Source organism: Rhipicephalus sanguineus, chromosome 5 (assembly GCF_013339695.2).
Source record: "Rhipicephalus sanguineus isolate Rsan-2018 chromosome 5, BIME_Rsan_1.4, whole genome shotgun sequence".
NCBI classification, from domain to species: domain Eukaryota; kingdom Metazoa; phylum Arthropoda; class Arachnida; order Ixodida; family Ixodidae; genus Rhipicephalus; species Rhipicephalus sanguineus.
Window position 1 is genome coordinate 22,836,855 of NC_051180.1, and position 15,836 is coordinate 22,852,690.

General features: G+C 45.2%; 1 protein-coding gene across 1 annotated transcript in view; it reads right to left on the reverse strand.

Annotated features, from left to right (window-relative positions):
* Nucleotides 1-15,836, reverse strand: part of LOC119393712 (hemicentin-2) — a 181,524-nt gene that overhangs the window by 10,808 nt on the left and 154,880 nt on the right. The window contains exons 5-6 of the mRNA XM_049416218.1: nt 3,285-3,620; nt 1,820-2,089 (exon numbers count right to left, since the gene is read on the reverse strand). Coding sequence (XP_049272175.1) covers nt 1,820-2,089; nt 3,285-3,620 — 606 coding nt within the window. The remainder of the gene's footprint in view (nt 1-1,819; nt 2,090-3,284; nt 3,621-15,836) is intronic.

Sequence of the window (15,836 nt, forward strand, 5' to 3'; positions counted from 1 at the left end):
TAATCTTATCTGTGTAGTAAATTAATGAAGCACGAAGAAGAGCGCGAATGAAATAGGATTTCCCCCTTGCGCTGCAGCTTCACCGCAAATGGAAAAGCATTGCCGTGAAGTTGCAAAAAAACACCGACAGAGCGCAGTGGTAGCGATCGGAATACGATGAACAATGCACAGGCTGTGGGGAAGATAAGGAAACGACAGAGCATGTTCTGATTGAATGTGGAGATATACATCCAGGTGTATGTTTGGGAACGAGCCTACATGAAGCCTTGGGTTTTAGGGGCGACAATGAAAAGCTGAACAAGCCGGCGATAGAAATAAGTAAGAGACGGCTAGAGTATCGGTGGCAGAAAACTAGAGAGAAAGGACAGAAATAAATAGTGGGAAAAGTAAAGACATTCTGCCTTAAGGGGCAGAGAGCTGGGCTGTGAATTTGTTTTTGTTTTTTATCTATAGTAAGATTTATTTGATCGTAGTAGACAAGGCATTACAACAATTTGAAAAAAAAAGTTTTTCTTTTTTTGTTTGTCGAGCCTGGTGGCACACATGCCACCGCCCCGTTATAAAGGGGACGCTCATAGCATCCATACATCCATCTATTCATACCTGTAACGATATGTTTACTCCATGTTTGTTTAGTCGCAATAATAGGACAGTGCGGATTACAGAATCGTTATATCCAGATATACGTGCAAGTCAAACAAGCGTTTTCTTTCCGTCTATTTGCGTCGGTGAGCCGATGAGGATGGTTATGTGGACGACGAAAATCCGCTCCGGTAACTCTATGTGCAATGACGTCTTTTAGCAAGTTACGGTAATACGGTACGCAAATTCGGTACGGTATTACGGTACCACTCCTCCTTTCTCGCTCGTTGTGCCTTTGCCGCTGATTCCAGCGAAGGCATCCCAGCAACACACAAGATTTTAAAGATTGCCGTGGGCTTGTCACGCCGCATTGTTGCCTGTCAGCCTACGCATTGTTGACGAGGAACCTGTCATTGGTGGGGACGCATTGCCACTGGAACTGGGAGCAAGAAAGGAGGAGCGGTACCGTAATATCGTACCGTGTTTGCGTACCGCATTTCCGTAACTTGCTAAAATACTCTAATGTGTGTAGCATATGTGTAGCAACCTGCACACATATGCGCTACACATGTGAGTGAGTGAGTGAGTGAGTGAGTGAGTGAGTGAGTGAGTGAGTGAGTGAGTGAGTGAGTGAGTGAGTGAGTGAGTGAGTGAGTGAGTGAGTGAGTGAGTGAGTGAGTGAGTGAGTGATTGATTGAGTGAGTGAGTGAGTGAGTGAGTGAGTGAGTGAGTGAGTGAGTGAGTGAGTGAGTGAGTGAGTGAGTGAGTGAGTGAGTGAGTGAGTGAGTGAGTGAGTGAGTGAGTGAGTGAGTGAGTGAGTGAGTGAGTAAAGGAGCGAGCGAGCGAGCGTGCCAGAAATACAGAATGCTTGTCTACTTGAGGGAAATCCAGCACATAAGACAGTATCTTCCAGGTCCTCAAATAAAGATCGAATGCTGTGAGCACCGCCCTGTGTTAATTAACGCACAACATTGTACCATCTCAAATAACGCACCGCGTACTCTTATAGCGCGTGAAAGGCTGAATAGTTATTAATATACCCAAGTTGTTTGATCGGTTTTCCTGTTCTCATAGAGCAAATTTGCAGCTCTTTCAAAATTCGTTCTGGCTTCTTCATCTCTCTTAACGCAAGGGCTTTCTTTTAGAGCCCATTTACTCGTCCACATGAGCGATACTGTTTTTCAGCAGTTTCTAGAGTCTTCAACAAATATCGGACGTAAATCTACTGAAAACTCACATCGCACATTGAGGAAATATCCGAATGAGGCAAACGTTCCTAGGCGATGGACAGCGGCGCAGCGGTACCAGCCGGCGTGCTGCCGCTCAATGGCTGAGAAGTTGAGGTATCCGTCCGGACTCTGAGGCACGGGAGGCGGCCCGTCGTCCTTTAGCCAGCGGGGCGTGCATGGCGGGTTGGCGTCCACAGCGCAATGCAGCGACACAGGCATCTTCTCCAGAATCGGGAAACCGAAGCCCGGCTCCCGGGAGATTGAGAAGGACGGCACATCTGAAAGAAGAGATAAGAAAATGGAGAGAACAATTAGTAGATGATAAGGAAGCGTAACCTGTACTTTCTTTCTTGAAACACGTAAATCTCGTTCAGCTTTTCTTCAGAAGTTGTGGCAGGTATTCATCAACGTTGAACACCAACTAGAGTGAGTTGATTTAGTCGGTCTAAAAGCGCGACAAGCACGAGGCGTATGCTATTGCAGATAATAATATTGCTAGGCAACATCGACTTGAATATTGGGGAGTTTACGGTGAATAATAGACACGCTATTATCATAGGCGACTGTCAACTACAGTACTCTGAACTGTAGTATTGCCATATGAAACATGCCATATGAGCTGATCACCTCGCATGCGACTCCACATGATGGGTAATGATTAAAGTATAATGAGTAATCACATGAAACACATTAAAAATTAAATTCAGGGGTTTTACTTGCCCGAACCATGATATGAGTATGAGGCACCCTGTAGCGAGGGACTCCGGAATAATTTTGACCACCTGCGGTACTTTAACGTGCGCCTAAATGTAAGTACACGGGAGTTTTTGCATTACGCCCTATCGGAATGCGGCTGCCGTGGCAGGGAATCGAACCCACTTCCTCGAGCTTAGCAAAGTGACATGTTACACGCGAAGCTGCCACGGCTGGTATAAAAAAAGGAGCGCACATATCCCGTACAGTCTCAAGCCCACACGTCCATGAAATAGACATTCGCGAGGTTTCATCGGGACCATGTGGACCTCAGTCACACCAGCAGCCCATTCGCGTAATGCGGAAGATGGTGCTTTGTAACGGTGTCGCTGAGAACTCGTGTCGCATCTCGTGTAGTCTGATACAACTTTATAAGTCCATGCCATTTCCTCCTTAAAGGCAGATGCACACAAGCCTGCGCCAATGGGCGCGAACTCTGACGTCCTGAGCCGGACGACCAGTGACCCCGCCTTCGGCGAACACTGCCGAGCGCATGAGCGAGACTATTTCTTTTGTCCCGAAGGCGATCTGCTGTTGCGCTTCGGTCATCTCGTCGGGACCTCTCCGGAGTTGTATACGACAATAGCGGCGTATAGTGTGGCAAATGCAGACATTCCCGCCTATTCTCGAGAATATGTAGCAGTTAAATTCGCGGCTCTTCATTTGTTTGCACATTTCTTTCAGACACTAAATATGAAAATAATATTCAAAGCGACTCACAGAGAACATCTAGCGAGGCGGCCACGGCCGTGGATGTTGGCCACGACACGTGGTACACGTGGCAGGACAGCTGGAGTCCATGCAGGTCCCGCGATGCGTTGAGGCTGAGCACACTGCGCGTGGTGTACGAGTCTTCCTGGGGGGAGAACTCCACGAACAGCTGACTGGCCCCGGTCATGTTGGTCTCTCCCAGCATCCAGTGCATGTGCCGCACTGCGGGCACGGCACGGCGCGCCACGCAGCCTACCTCTACCTCCTCGCGCTCTTGGACGGTGACGCGGGAGCCCTCTCGTAATCGCTCGCCTCCCAGAGTGAGAAACGGTTCCTCAGGGGCGCCTGTGTAAAGACGTTCGGAAGCAAGAGCTGTTGAATGACACTGTTGTGTCAAAAAAAAAAAAAAAAAGAAAGAAACGAGCCCTCGAAAAATTCTCTTCCTTCATTTATTCATAGCGAGGACCTCGTTCCGGCAGAGTTGATGCCTTCAGGTAGTATGCGAGGGCTTATTGGTCAGCTGTCTGTTCGTTAAAGGTGCACGTGCTGCGTGACGCCATGTGGCAGAAAGAGTGTTCCACACTCGCAGCCATGGCTAAGAGCGGCGCTGACTATAACACTCCCAGGGTCTGCATGTACATAAATACCCGATAAGTGGGCGGAGGGGATGACCGCCGCTGTAGCTCAGTTGGTAAGAGCATTCGGAGCGTAATCCGAAGGCCGCAGGTTCGGTCCCTGCCGGCGGCAAGTTGTCTATTCGTCCCCTTTACTTTCTTCACATCCATATCACAATTATTACAATACACTTAAAACAGTACAATTAACGTATCTGCTGCTTTTCAATAAAGGGGTACTGACACGAAAACTTTCAATTGTCGTTTTTTTTTTTATTTTGCGGCAAATGAAAGGCCAAGCCCTGAAGAGCCTAGAATGTGTGCTGGTAAGCTTGAGTGCACCCTACAAATTTAATTCAACATAATCTTATAAGCTAGTTTCAGTCCTGCTGTACCCTGACGTCATGACATAATATGCACTTCTCGTTACGTGCCCATGAAATATATATCGCGAGCAGGCCCGTAGCCAGGAATTTTTTTTCGGGGGGGAGGGGGGGGGGACTTGCTGAAGGCCTTGACTATTTGAGAAAAACGCCTATTTTCATTATTTATTTTCGGTAAAACACCATGTATCATAAAAATTTAGGGGGAGGGGAAGCCCCCCCCCCCTGGCTACGGGCCTGATCGCGAGGTTTAACGACCGCTCCACTCAGTGGCTTCATTAGTGACGCACAAGCGGCCATTTTGTCTGTTTTGGTTCCCGACGTCATCACAACCAATACTGGTGAGTGAAGTCACCAGAACTGATACTGCAGCCTGACGTCACGCAAGTGTCGATGTCAGCAGGTGTGCCAAGCGAAAACTGACTTTAAATAACAAAACAAGGTATCTTCTCAGCATTTCCTGAGTGTCACACTTGCTGAGAGCCGTCTCCGTATACAGGAGATTTGTATGGCTGAGTAAAGACAGCTTCTAAAATTGGTGTGAGCACTGTGTCATCGCAAACAACGTCATTAGTGCCGAAGCCGATGTTAAGTCAGTCAAGACGTACCCGCCATAAAAGAGGGCAAAAAGATTGCTAAATTTTTAGAAAACAAAACAAGACACAGTTGGAGTGCCATTTTTAACTTAGGCTCCACGCAGTTGTGCGCTTAATTAGGTATCAAGGCAGAAGTTCAGGAGGAAGATGGAAGCTTGGAGAGATAAAAAATCCTTGAAAAGGCTGGAGCAGACGTTTCGGCAAGTGATCTTGTGTTCTGCTACCTTGAAGCCGCAGCCCTAAAGGAGGCAGGACCACTTGTCGAAACGTGGGCTTCAGCGAAACCCGGTGTTCAAGGATTTTCCATAAAGATAGGTTGCAGTCCCGCAAAGACAGCGCACTAACTCTCTGAATTATAGGACAAGCCGAAAGTCGCTTCCGTATGGTGTACAAAACACTATGATAACAGCAAAAGAAGTCACATATTATGCTGAACACCTTTTTCTCAAGCCGGTAGACCTCACTAAATAATCCGGGGCCTTTCATTCTTCTCTAAGACATAAAGATGCACCCTCTAGTTCGACGTTTCTTATCCCACTCCTCTTAAAGCGGACAGGAGAAATATTGCTTGTTTTTCGATAACAACCTCTAATGGGATTTCTTTAAAATGAAGTCACAGATATATACGTCAAAGGCAGTGCTTCAAGGTACTGTATTACCCCTGCTTTCTCTGCACAGATATGTGAATAGTCCACAAATGAAAAGTCTATATACTTTGTAAAACAGTAGATATACTCACTAAATTGAATTTTTTTTAATTCTCAGCAAATAAACAGGAGCTTTCTTTTTCACAGCTCTCTAGACCCCCCGCGGTGAGCGTTTCAACACGACATCGAGCGCTTCCACAAACTGTCTTCCTTGTTCCGCGACAATAACGCAATTTTTGCTCTCACGACAACGTTGATTGACAAGGGCGTCCGAAGTTATTCCTTCCGTAAGAAAAAAAAGGCGCCTCCCTACGAAACCAACACGGGTCCCCAATTTTCTCCGCAACACGAAACCCGCCACGTGGCACAAACTCCGGAATTCCGCCAACCTTGTTATACGCACGGAAGAGTTCACCGCCTCTGAGGGACTTCCTCGAACTTGCGAGTCATTTTAAAAGGTTTTCCTTCGAACGCCGGCATTTAGGCTCTGCCTGCTCGGCGGCGGCCATGATTCTGACAAAAGACGTTCCGTCTCTTTCTCTCTCTCGCGGAACACATGGAGCGCGCTTTCCGATCTCTCCTTTCAAGTACGCGCAAGAGAACTTCTTGGGTTTCTCTTCGGAAAGCAAACGAAAGGGAGAAGTGGGGCCCGGCTGTGGGCTTTAATTTATCTCGGGCTCTTCCCAATCAGCCGAGTCTCTCGGTGGCTCTTTTCGTTCTTGTTTTCCTTCATTTGTTGCTGCTTTATTCGCTCGAGAGCTCTGACTGAGAACCATCGGGACTGGGCGTACGCGCTCGGAAAAAAAAAAAAAAAGAAAACACGCAGAAGGGAGACGACTGACAGTCGAAGCAGAATCGGAGCTACGCCGCGTATTTATTTGCGCCCGTTCGATTACTGACAGAGTACACATAAGCGCTTCCTAGCTGCTTCCGGCTTCGCTGAATATACCCTTATTATCTTGATCCAATTAAGTCGGAACGCTGTCTCCTGTCCATTTGACTCGACTGACACGAAATTGACGACATGCCTTTTTTTTATTTCTACGGGGGCACTACGGTCGTCACTTCAAAGGGAACACGAGGAAGCACCAAGTAGGCGGCGAGAAATTATTGGCGTTCCGAAAAGTGGCATGCAAGGTTCCGATGTTCAACTTCCGAGTTATACATACAGCGTTTCTCGAGGCATTCTTTTCACGACAACTCTGTCGAGGTACACTGATTTACGCAACAGCGGGACATCTATGCCTCCTAGCTAGCCTTTCGAGGCATCATCGCAAGACGAGATGCACACGTGCCGTCTCGGTGTATTCCCGCTGTGCTGCCAAATAACAAAAGTAGGGCTTCAAAGTTCAGTTCGTAAGTGGAGCAGTCAACGCACCGCGTTCATGAAAGCATACCGCTAAAATGCTCATGGAGAACTTTGAAGATCCTGCGTCAGTAGGTTTCTCCTTAAAGGGACACAGGCAAGTAACAATTTATGTCAGAGCGAAAGGTCAATGTGTGAGAACGTGTAAAACGTCAATAGTATCAACAGCAGTGATCTAGTAGTCGAGAAATTAAGGTAAATGTAGGACACGATGTGCGCCACGAGTGGGATATTTTGGAAATAATCCCGGTGACGTCAAGAGTCCCGAGTACAGTTCGTAATCAAACAAGTTGCGATAAAAAAAGAACCTTCCGTACATCATAAGACGTAATAAAATGCTGCTTGTTCGTTTCTTTTTGATTCATGTAAAAAAATACCTCTTGGCGTTACCATGGAGAATGGCGCGAGGGGTTCAAAAGTTCCGTCTTCGCTGTGCTGCGAGTCGAAGTGGTGGTTTCCGTATCGCGTACTGTTGCGTGTGCTTGGCTCTCGCTATTTTCGCACTGATGATACTCTACTGCTGCTGCTGCTGGCCAAGCTAAGCTCCGCTATAGTGAACTATACAGTTTCTGAGTGGCCCGTAGCTGTGTCTTGGCTAAGTTGATGGCCGCTGCTGTGCTAGAAACCGTAGCGTCGGCGGCAGGGCAGTAAAGGCGGGCAAAGTTGGGCACGGCAACTACTACGTCAGAAGGCCCGTTTGGGCGGGTGATTTGAAGTGTGCTAACGCCGTGCGGACCACTAAAACGTGATTTGCTTTCAAAATAAGCATTTCCTTGGCACGAAACAAGCACTACGAGGTTTCTGGAATGCTATTTCAATAATCAACGTCGACTTAATATTTGCCGTTAGTGTCCTTTTAAGAAAGTGCAGAAAGGGCATAACTTTTGTTTGACATGATGTTCTAGCACATCGCGACACGCTCGTACATTTTAATCAGTGTTTGTTTATATAAGCTGTATGTCCTGTATTTTCAATTTCAGGCATACATCTGCGTGCTTTTTTCGTTTACAAAATTTTAGCTCATCTCGGCAACGGTGGCATTTTTTGTTACTTCTGAACGCCCATTGTGTGAGGTTACATTTGTGTCACTAGTGTTCTCTTAAAAACGAAGAACGCCGGGAGTTGCAAGCTTCGTTTTGAATAAATGAGCACTTCGACGCAATATTGCGTATGATATATGTTCTGACGGGGGCGGAATTGAAGGCTTCCAACGACCCCAATTCACTAATGAGACGACATTGCTTTGAAATAGAATCTAGTTTGATTATACTGGATATGAAAGTCATGACAAATATGGGCATTTTTTCAGTAAGGTAAAAATGCTTATACACATCAGGCTGACTCGCTGTTCATATCCGTTAGTTAACTTTTTCTCCCCTTCTCTCCTGCTTAATGGGCTGCTCAATCTCAAATAACATCACAAAGCTACCTCTTTCTTTTTTTAAAATTCGAAAGTTTGCCCAACGGCATACGGAATTTGATGTACTGTAAGTGGAGGCCGGTTTCCGCGATGTACTATCAAGATGAAAAAAAAAAAAAAAACTTGGAGGACGCTTGAGCTTCGCTTTCAAGAGTATAGAACGCGATAGCGTAATCGGACCGTGTTCGTATCGTCTTCCCAATCACTAGCCTCGCTTCACTTCTCGGCTTCGCGTCTAAAGCGTGCCACAAGGAAAGCCAAAGTGCGGACGCCCTCCGGCTCCAATATCCATGCATGGGGCGCGACGAAACACTGCCACACGGCAGGGCGATACCGTTTAAAAGCGCGCCCGTGGGCCGTCTGCGCCATCTAGCAGGTGACATTCAAGTCGCTGAAGAACCTCCGAGATGTGCGTGCCAGCAACGCTAAATGGTGTATGTAAGGAGCTCGCCGTTAGTATGCTAGAGGGTGTATGCGAGGTGGCCGAGCGGCTAAACGTATCGCGCCACGGAGCGAGGGGTCGCAGGTTCGAATCCTCAGTCCTACTCGAACCGAAGATCTTTCTTTGTTTGCATCTACCTCGCATTTTCACTCACGGACAACGCTGATTTTTCGCTCGCAACCAAAGACGCCGCCGCCGACCTCGACACCCGAATTTCTGCGAAACGATCTCTTTACTGCTACCGCGTTAAAATGCGACCGGTGCAGCATCTGCGCGATCAGCTGTTTTGCATTTCCTTTCAGGCGGCTGTAGCCCGGATCGTAATAAAAAGCCACTAGTCATTCATGATGAAATCAAGGGCCACTCTAGCATCTTTTTATTGCGACCAAGGCCAGAGTGCGATGAAACAGCGCACCGCGTTGTTCGCGTTTCTTTCCAACCCCCTTGTACATGACCACACTCTAAACAGAAAAACGCCCAGATGGGAGTTTTTGGCTTGTCCTCTAGAACACTCCCATCTGTACATCTTTCTATGCCCTCAGAAAGGGCGTAAAAAAATAACTCCCATAAGAGGGCGTGTATAGAGTGTACGTTGGGCATAAATGTTACTCCCTTTGTGTCTGAATAGAATATTTCCACGAGAGACAAAGGGGGTTATGCCGTTCTCATTAGGGAGGCTTTTCGGTGTAATAATGGTGGCATATAACTCCCTTAGATGGGCATTTATAGGGCTTACGTCGGGCATATCTTTTACTCCCTTTGTGCACCAATAAAATATTTTGCGAGGCACAATGGGGGGTTTTATCGTTCTTATTAGGGAGCATTTAAGGCGTAATGCAGTCGTTTCTAGGGGGGGAAATGGGAGTTTTTGTTATTAAGCGAGCACGTTTTTGTTTTGTTTTTTCTTAAGTTTGGGAGTGAATTTGGTGCTTTTAGGGTACTTTAGTTTACTCCTCTGGGGAGTGCTTGCGGTAGTAAACGGGAGTAACCTTTGCTGCATAACTCCCTCTAGAGCTTCTATGCCATTTCTAAATTGCCAAAATACAGTCTCGCGAAAACTGAAGCCATGCTAGCATTCTTGCAAAACTGTATCTCGACAATTTAGACATTAATAAAAGCTTTGGGGGGAGGGGGGGCTTTTCAGCAGAAGTGGCGATGCAGAACTTCCGAAAGGGTTCCTGCTTGCGCCGTTGGAGAAGACACACACCAAACATTGACAAAAATATTTATTGTAGGTAAATGTCCAATAGCATATATAATACACGTCTAGTGTTGAATTTACGGCAGTGAGCACTTCTGCGGACAGAAACATACAAAATGCAGGTATTGTATAGCAGTGCCTTAACTGCCAGTAAATGATAAGCCTATACAAATGTAAAAGAAGGTGGCCCTATCAGATATCGATATTACACAGTCATGACATTTCTATAAACTGAAACAGCTAATTGCGCAGTACTATGTGTAAAGCACTTTCACACATGACTAGAGATCTGTGCTGTCAACTAAATTTAACAGCAATTTTCACGGCTGCAATTATTCTGTTCACCATGACTTAGCACAATGAAATAAATCGTGGATACCTTAAAAATATATTGAGACAGGTCAACTGATCACAGTTGTTTCATGACAAAAAGACTGACAAACTTGTAAACATGTATACCTTAAATATAACCTATAATATATGGCTACCACATATACCATACACAAACAATACAAATGCAAATAAGATACCTGTAGTCACCATTTTATCACTCATGATGTCACAACATTCAAAAGTGACTAGGCTTTCTCACTGAATACTCAAGACCTGTGTGGCCCATCTAAAAATTGCAATGGCGGATAAAACATTTTAGAGCAAGTAGCCAACCTGCGAGGCCATGGGCACATTGTTGACATCAGAAAATGAAAATTATTTTTATAAATGCTGCCAGGCATGGTTTAATAATAAAAAAAATTTAAGAAAGAAAAAATAGACAACCACCCATTTGTAGCCTGAAGCGACAAGGAAATCCATATGGATTTCTCAGAAGGAAAAGCTTTTTAGTTGCCGAAAAATTCGTTCTTTTCTGGGGTCCCAGACCCCTGACCAGGAAAAATTTTTCGGCAACTAAAAAGCTATGAGTTCTGTGGAATCCCGCAAGGTGGAGGAAAGGTTAAGAAAGAGAAAACAGATAACCACCCGTTTGTAGCACGAAGCCACAAGGCAATCCATACGGATTTATCCGAAAGAAAAGCTTCCTCGTTGCCGAAAAATTCATCCTGGTCCGGGACCTCGAACTAGGACAAATTTTTCGGCAACGAAGAAGCTTTTTTTTCCCCAAGAAAGCTGCATGAATTTTCTTGTGGCTTCATGCTACAAACAGGTGGTTGTCTATTTTCCCTTTCTTAATCTTTCCTCCACCTTGCGGGATACCGCAGAACTTGTTTGCAATAAAAAAATGTACACATTGGTTGTACAAGTGCACGCCGTATTCCACATGCGACACATGGCCAAGGTTTAAGAAAAAAAAAAACCTTGCACAAAAAAATGCAATATTAACATTTGTCTGTCATATTTTTTTTCCCCTCTTCTCAAGGCACAGAAGTCCAAAATGCCAGCTTGCACAACGTACTTGAAGAAAATTGTGATACTAAATTAATGTTACTCATTAAAAAAAATTCATAAGTTCCAGAGCTTTGACATTCGGCTTCATATGTGAAAGGTGTAGGAACGCGTGCTCAAGGAATGTGAGCATTTTGTGTGCCTTTTTTTGGGTATTCCACATGGAATACCCAAAACGATGGAAACAGGCACGCCATTCCTGCAAGAAGTGATGGCACACTCAAAACGGGCTCCCCGTCAATGTGTAGAGTAAGTCCTTCTTTCTCCACAAGGCAAGGTGTGAGCAGGGCTTGTTCCTATGATTGAAGAAAAAAAAAGAATGCTGTTAAGCGTAATGTAACTTTTAGTGTCGATAATGCTGAACCAAACAAAAAAAAAAATATTCCTTAGAACTATGCAGAAGAACTGCCTGTTCTGATAAGGTCAGCGAGGCATGAGGGGTGATCCTTTCTAGTTTTCTGCCACTTCATCTGCTTCCCCAAAGTTGAGAATAACGTAACTGAGCATCTTGAAGCCACTCTTCATTTCATGGACCACACTTCTTTGGAAAAAGAGTTCGAACTCTGAAAGTAGCTGGCAAAAAAAGATAAGAAAGATCGTTCCCAAAATATTTCCTCCATTTCCAAGTAATTGCACAGCTAATGACACTTATTGAAGCTGATATGCCAGACAGAACAAGGATTGAGGTCTATTTGTTACAACCATAAGAACAAAAACAGTGCAGCGAGAGAAAGGAAAATGAATGTGCACAAAAAAGGACTTGCTACAGGTGAGAAACACACACAATCTACTGCAGCAGCCATCCTTTAGTTTCCTTGGTATATATGTTCAATTAACTCTGGGAATGTCATCCTGTGCCAGTGAGGGCCAAGGAAGCAGGCAAACATCTATTAAATGCAAAGCATTTCTCAGCAAACCAAATGCACTTTAACTGCTTCTTTCTGTTTATCTATCTATTAAGCTGCGTATGCCAGGGCGCTCTCGTGGTCATCTCCTTACCGTGGCACATACCGAAATTAGCATATGAAACCGTGAGCATATGACAGACACGATTCACAGCTGATGTCTTGAACGAATGAACAGCACCAAAGAACAAGGACAAACAAAAGCTAAAAATGGCACAGGTTCTCATTTGGCTCTTCATTGTCGCAAAAGTGCTTGTAATCCATGTTTAGATAGGACAGAAATTTTGCATCGGCACAGGGATCAGCACATGCGAGAAATCATGGAAGCCTTTTACATGTCACTGGAAGGTCACAAGTGCATCAGCCAACCTTCGGTAGCCTTATCACAGGCAGATGTGTCATATCTCAGGAATAGTTTGCCTCATGTTCATGCATAATCAGCCACTTGGATATTTTTTGTTACTTTTGTTACCTTGTGCATGCATGATGATTGTTTATAATCCTTCTCCAGTTGCTCATTTATTCCGTTCATTTCAGAATAATGCTTTTAGTTGTGAGTTAGCACCGTTGTCTGTTGTTTCTTTCATTCGTCCTTGTTCTTTCGCACTGTTTATTCGTTCAAGATGCAAGTGCACTAACTTGGCCAGTTAAATGTTCTGATGTCACAGCTGATGTCCTGAATAATGTGATGACTCGTCAACTACAGTAAAAGCACGTTAATTCAAACTCAAAGGGGACTATAAAACTGTTCCAACTAAGCGGAGTTCGAATTAGCGTGCGGGCACTAGATTGAACAGATATCGTGCCACACCGTGTGGAGAGAACCCAGAGAAGCCACCTCTGGACTCGTTCCCGCAAATTAGGCGATATTACACATTTGTGGCAGGTAATTTCGTAAGTTAAGTTCATGCTCAAACAACCAACACAATTTATTGATCAGTCAGTGATATGCCAGAAACAAGCAGGGACTTGCATTCACGTGAGCAGTGAGCCTTAATGCCAAAATATACGAAGCTATTTGTGCTCCAAAACACGTTCATTTACATGGCACAGTTAACACAATCAAAATTTAGGGTCTTTCTTAGTTTACTTATAGAACAATATTGAAATTGTCCAAGGGGACACGGCTAAAGGCAAACACTGCCTGACTGGGCCATGCCACCCATACAGCAGTAGCAGCAGATAGACGACATTTGCAACCATAAAATCATACATGGAAATCAATCACTACACTTGTTTTACAGATGAAAGTAATGAGTAATTTCGGTGATCATTCTGGGCAGATTTCTGTGAGGAGGAACGAAAGCCAGAGGGCTCCCAGTTTGAATTCACCGTTGTAGATACCAACGCGTTCGAATTATCGGGAGTTTTCCCCCATAGAAATACATAGGGCTGTGCTGGGACCAGGGCGTCAGTTCAAATTAGCAGTAAGTTCGAACGAACCAAGTCTGAATTAACGAGCTTTTACTGTACCTCATTAAACTCTTGCCACCAGCAACATGTGGCACATGCCTGCATACCACAGCCTGTGGTATCACAGGTGATACACTGTCTTTACTAGCGACAGTGAGAATAGACTTTGGAAATGTTAACATGATACAGTATAACCTCATTACAACAGACCTTCATAGTGAAGAGGATTTTGGTCTGTTGTAAAGGGAGTATGTAAAATCCAAGTACTGTTACAACAGACTTTCATGTAAACGCGGAATGGGTCTGTAATAACCGGAGAGAATTATCAGTCACAAACATGGTCATATTTTTAACGGGGGACCAAAAAAAAATTGCGATTTTTGGAAAATAGCATTTTCAGTTTTTGTAGCCTATTTTCTATCCGATTCCAAAATGTCTTCACTGAAAACTACATAGAAGTGATATAAAAATTTTTTTGGGCCCTGCCGACTTGGCGAAAATTGCAGAAATAGCAAAAAAAAAGACATTTTTCAAAATTATAGCGCGGCAACGTCGCAACCGGGAGCCACCATTTTGGGCTCGTCTTAAAGAGCATTTCTCCGTTTTCAAGTTCTCCGTTTCAGCTAGCTCTTCCATTCAGTAACAAGCGTACAAAAAGCACATGTTTGAAGTTAATTCAAGGCCTCCGATTGGTGCTTCTGCCGTGATGCTCGCTTCGGGATCGTCGTCTGCTGCTTGTGCGCCGCGAGGTCGTGGCTGTCGAAAATTGCGCTACTTAGCGATGCGTTCGCACTCGTTCTGTGTTCACGGGTCGACGATAATTCAGAACGCTTTAGTTTGTAAGCTGCAAGCGGAAGCTCAATCAGATTACGATAGCGCACCGCACTCGTCGCGAACATCGCAGACATGCGACTGTAATAGCGTTGACTCGTTGGGTCTTCTTATCAGCACTTCGGAGCTTATGACGAAGGCCACCACGGGACAACTCTTTGTACTCGCAATCGAGCATGACATACTTTGAAACATCAGGCACCACGGCCACGCACATCGCAACCGAGCTTTCTAGTCGATGTCGTGGCTAAGCCTAACCCCGCTCACGGTGCCAATGTAAGAGACAAATCCGAACTTTGCGGGCAAGAACATCGCGCTAGCGATCATGCAAAAGCGAAGAAGCTGCAATGCCCTTCGTCGCAAACAACGAATCGCATTGTCCGCTGGCTCCTCAGAACCGCGGATGGGCATCTTGCGCATCGGCAGCGGATCCCCTGGCCAAGCTCACCGCGCGGCGACCGCTTGGAGAAACAGTGGCAGCGGCTAGCAGTTTCTTCGATTTTTTGTTGTTACAGCTAGGCACAGCTGATCATTGACAGACCGGAGATCGGTGGCCTTCGTTCTTACATCGGTACATTGATATCCACGGCGCGCTGTTCCCGTCCCGAAAGTATGCTAAGGGATGTTTGAAGTCAGAAGTTATTGAATTTGGTATGTCCGTGGTAGAAAAGTCCGCTCTAAAGGAGTCCTGACCGCCTTGCTGGCCTGACTTTTTAGTCAATTATATCCGAATGTCCGTTGTACCAGAATCCGTTGTAAACGAAGCTCAATCAATGGAACAAATATGGAGGTCGGCATAACGCCGCAAATTGGTATGTAATATCCGAATGTCTGTTGTAAACAGATCCGTTGTAACGAGGTTATACTGTAGTGCTAAAAAGAAAACCATGTGCCGGCATTCAAGGCTTGAGCCAGAATCAAACCCAGGCATTCTGCACAGCATTTAAGTATTCTACCAGAGACACCAGTGCTCCAAGCTCTTTTGGAAAAAGACGCTGCAGAAGCATCATGTCAGGGCAATGCTAATTATGGCTGCAGTGCCTGCGATCCACTTTTATAACAGCGTCGTAACCATTACATATGTACTGCTGCGACTCGGCAAGGTACGGTCAAGCATTGCTCAAATATGCCAGTCATCACAACGCAGTGTGCACTTCATTGCAATGAAAGTGACATCTACGTTGTAACATGAGTAACAATGTTACGTAGAACCATGAGCTCACATTATTCTTGTCATTACCGATGAATCGTACTTTTCATACACTCATGTCTTCCAATGCCAATTTTAGTGTCTACCAAGGAGTCATGATCACAAGAGTACCACGACATAGGGGGGTAGGTA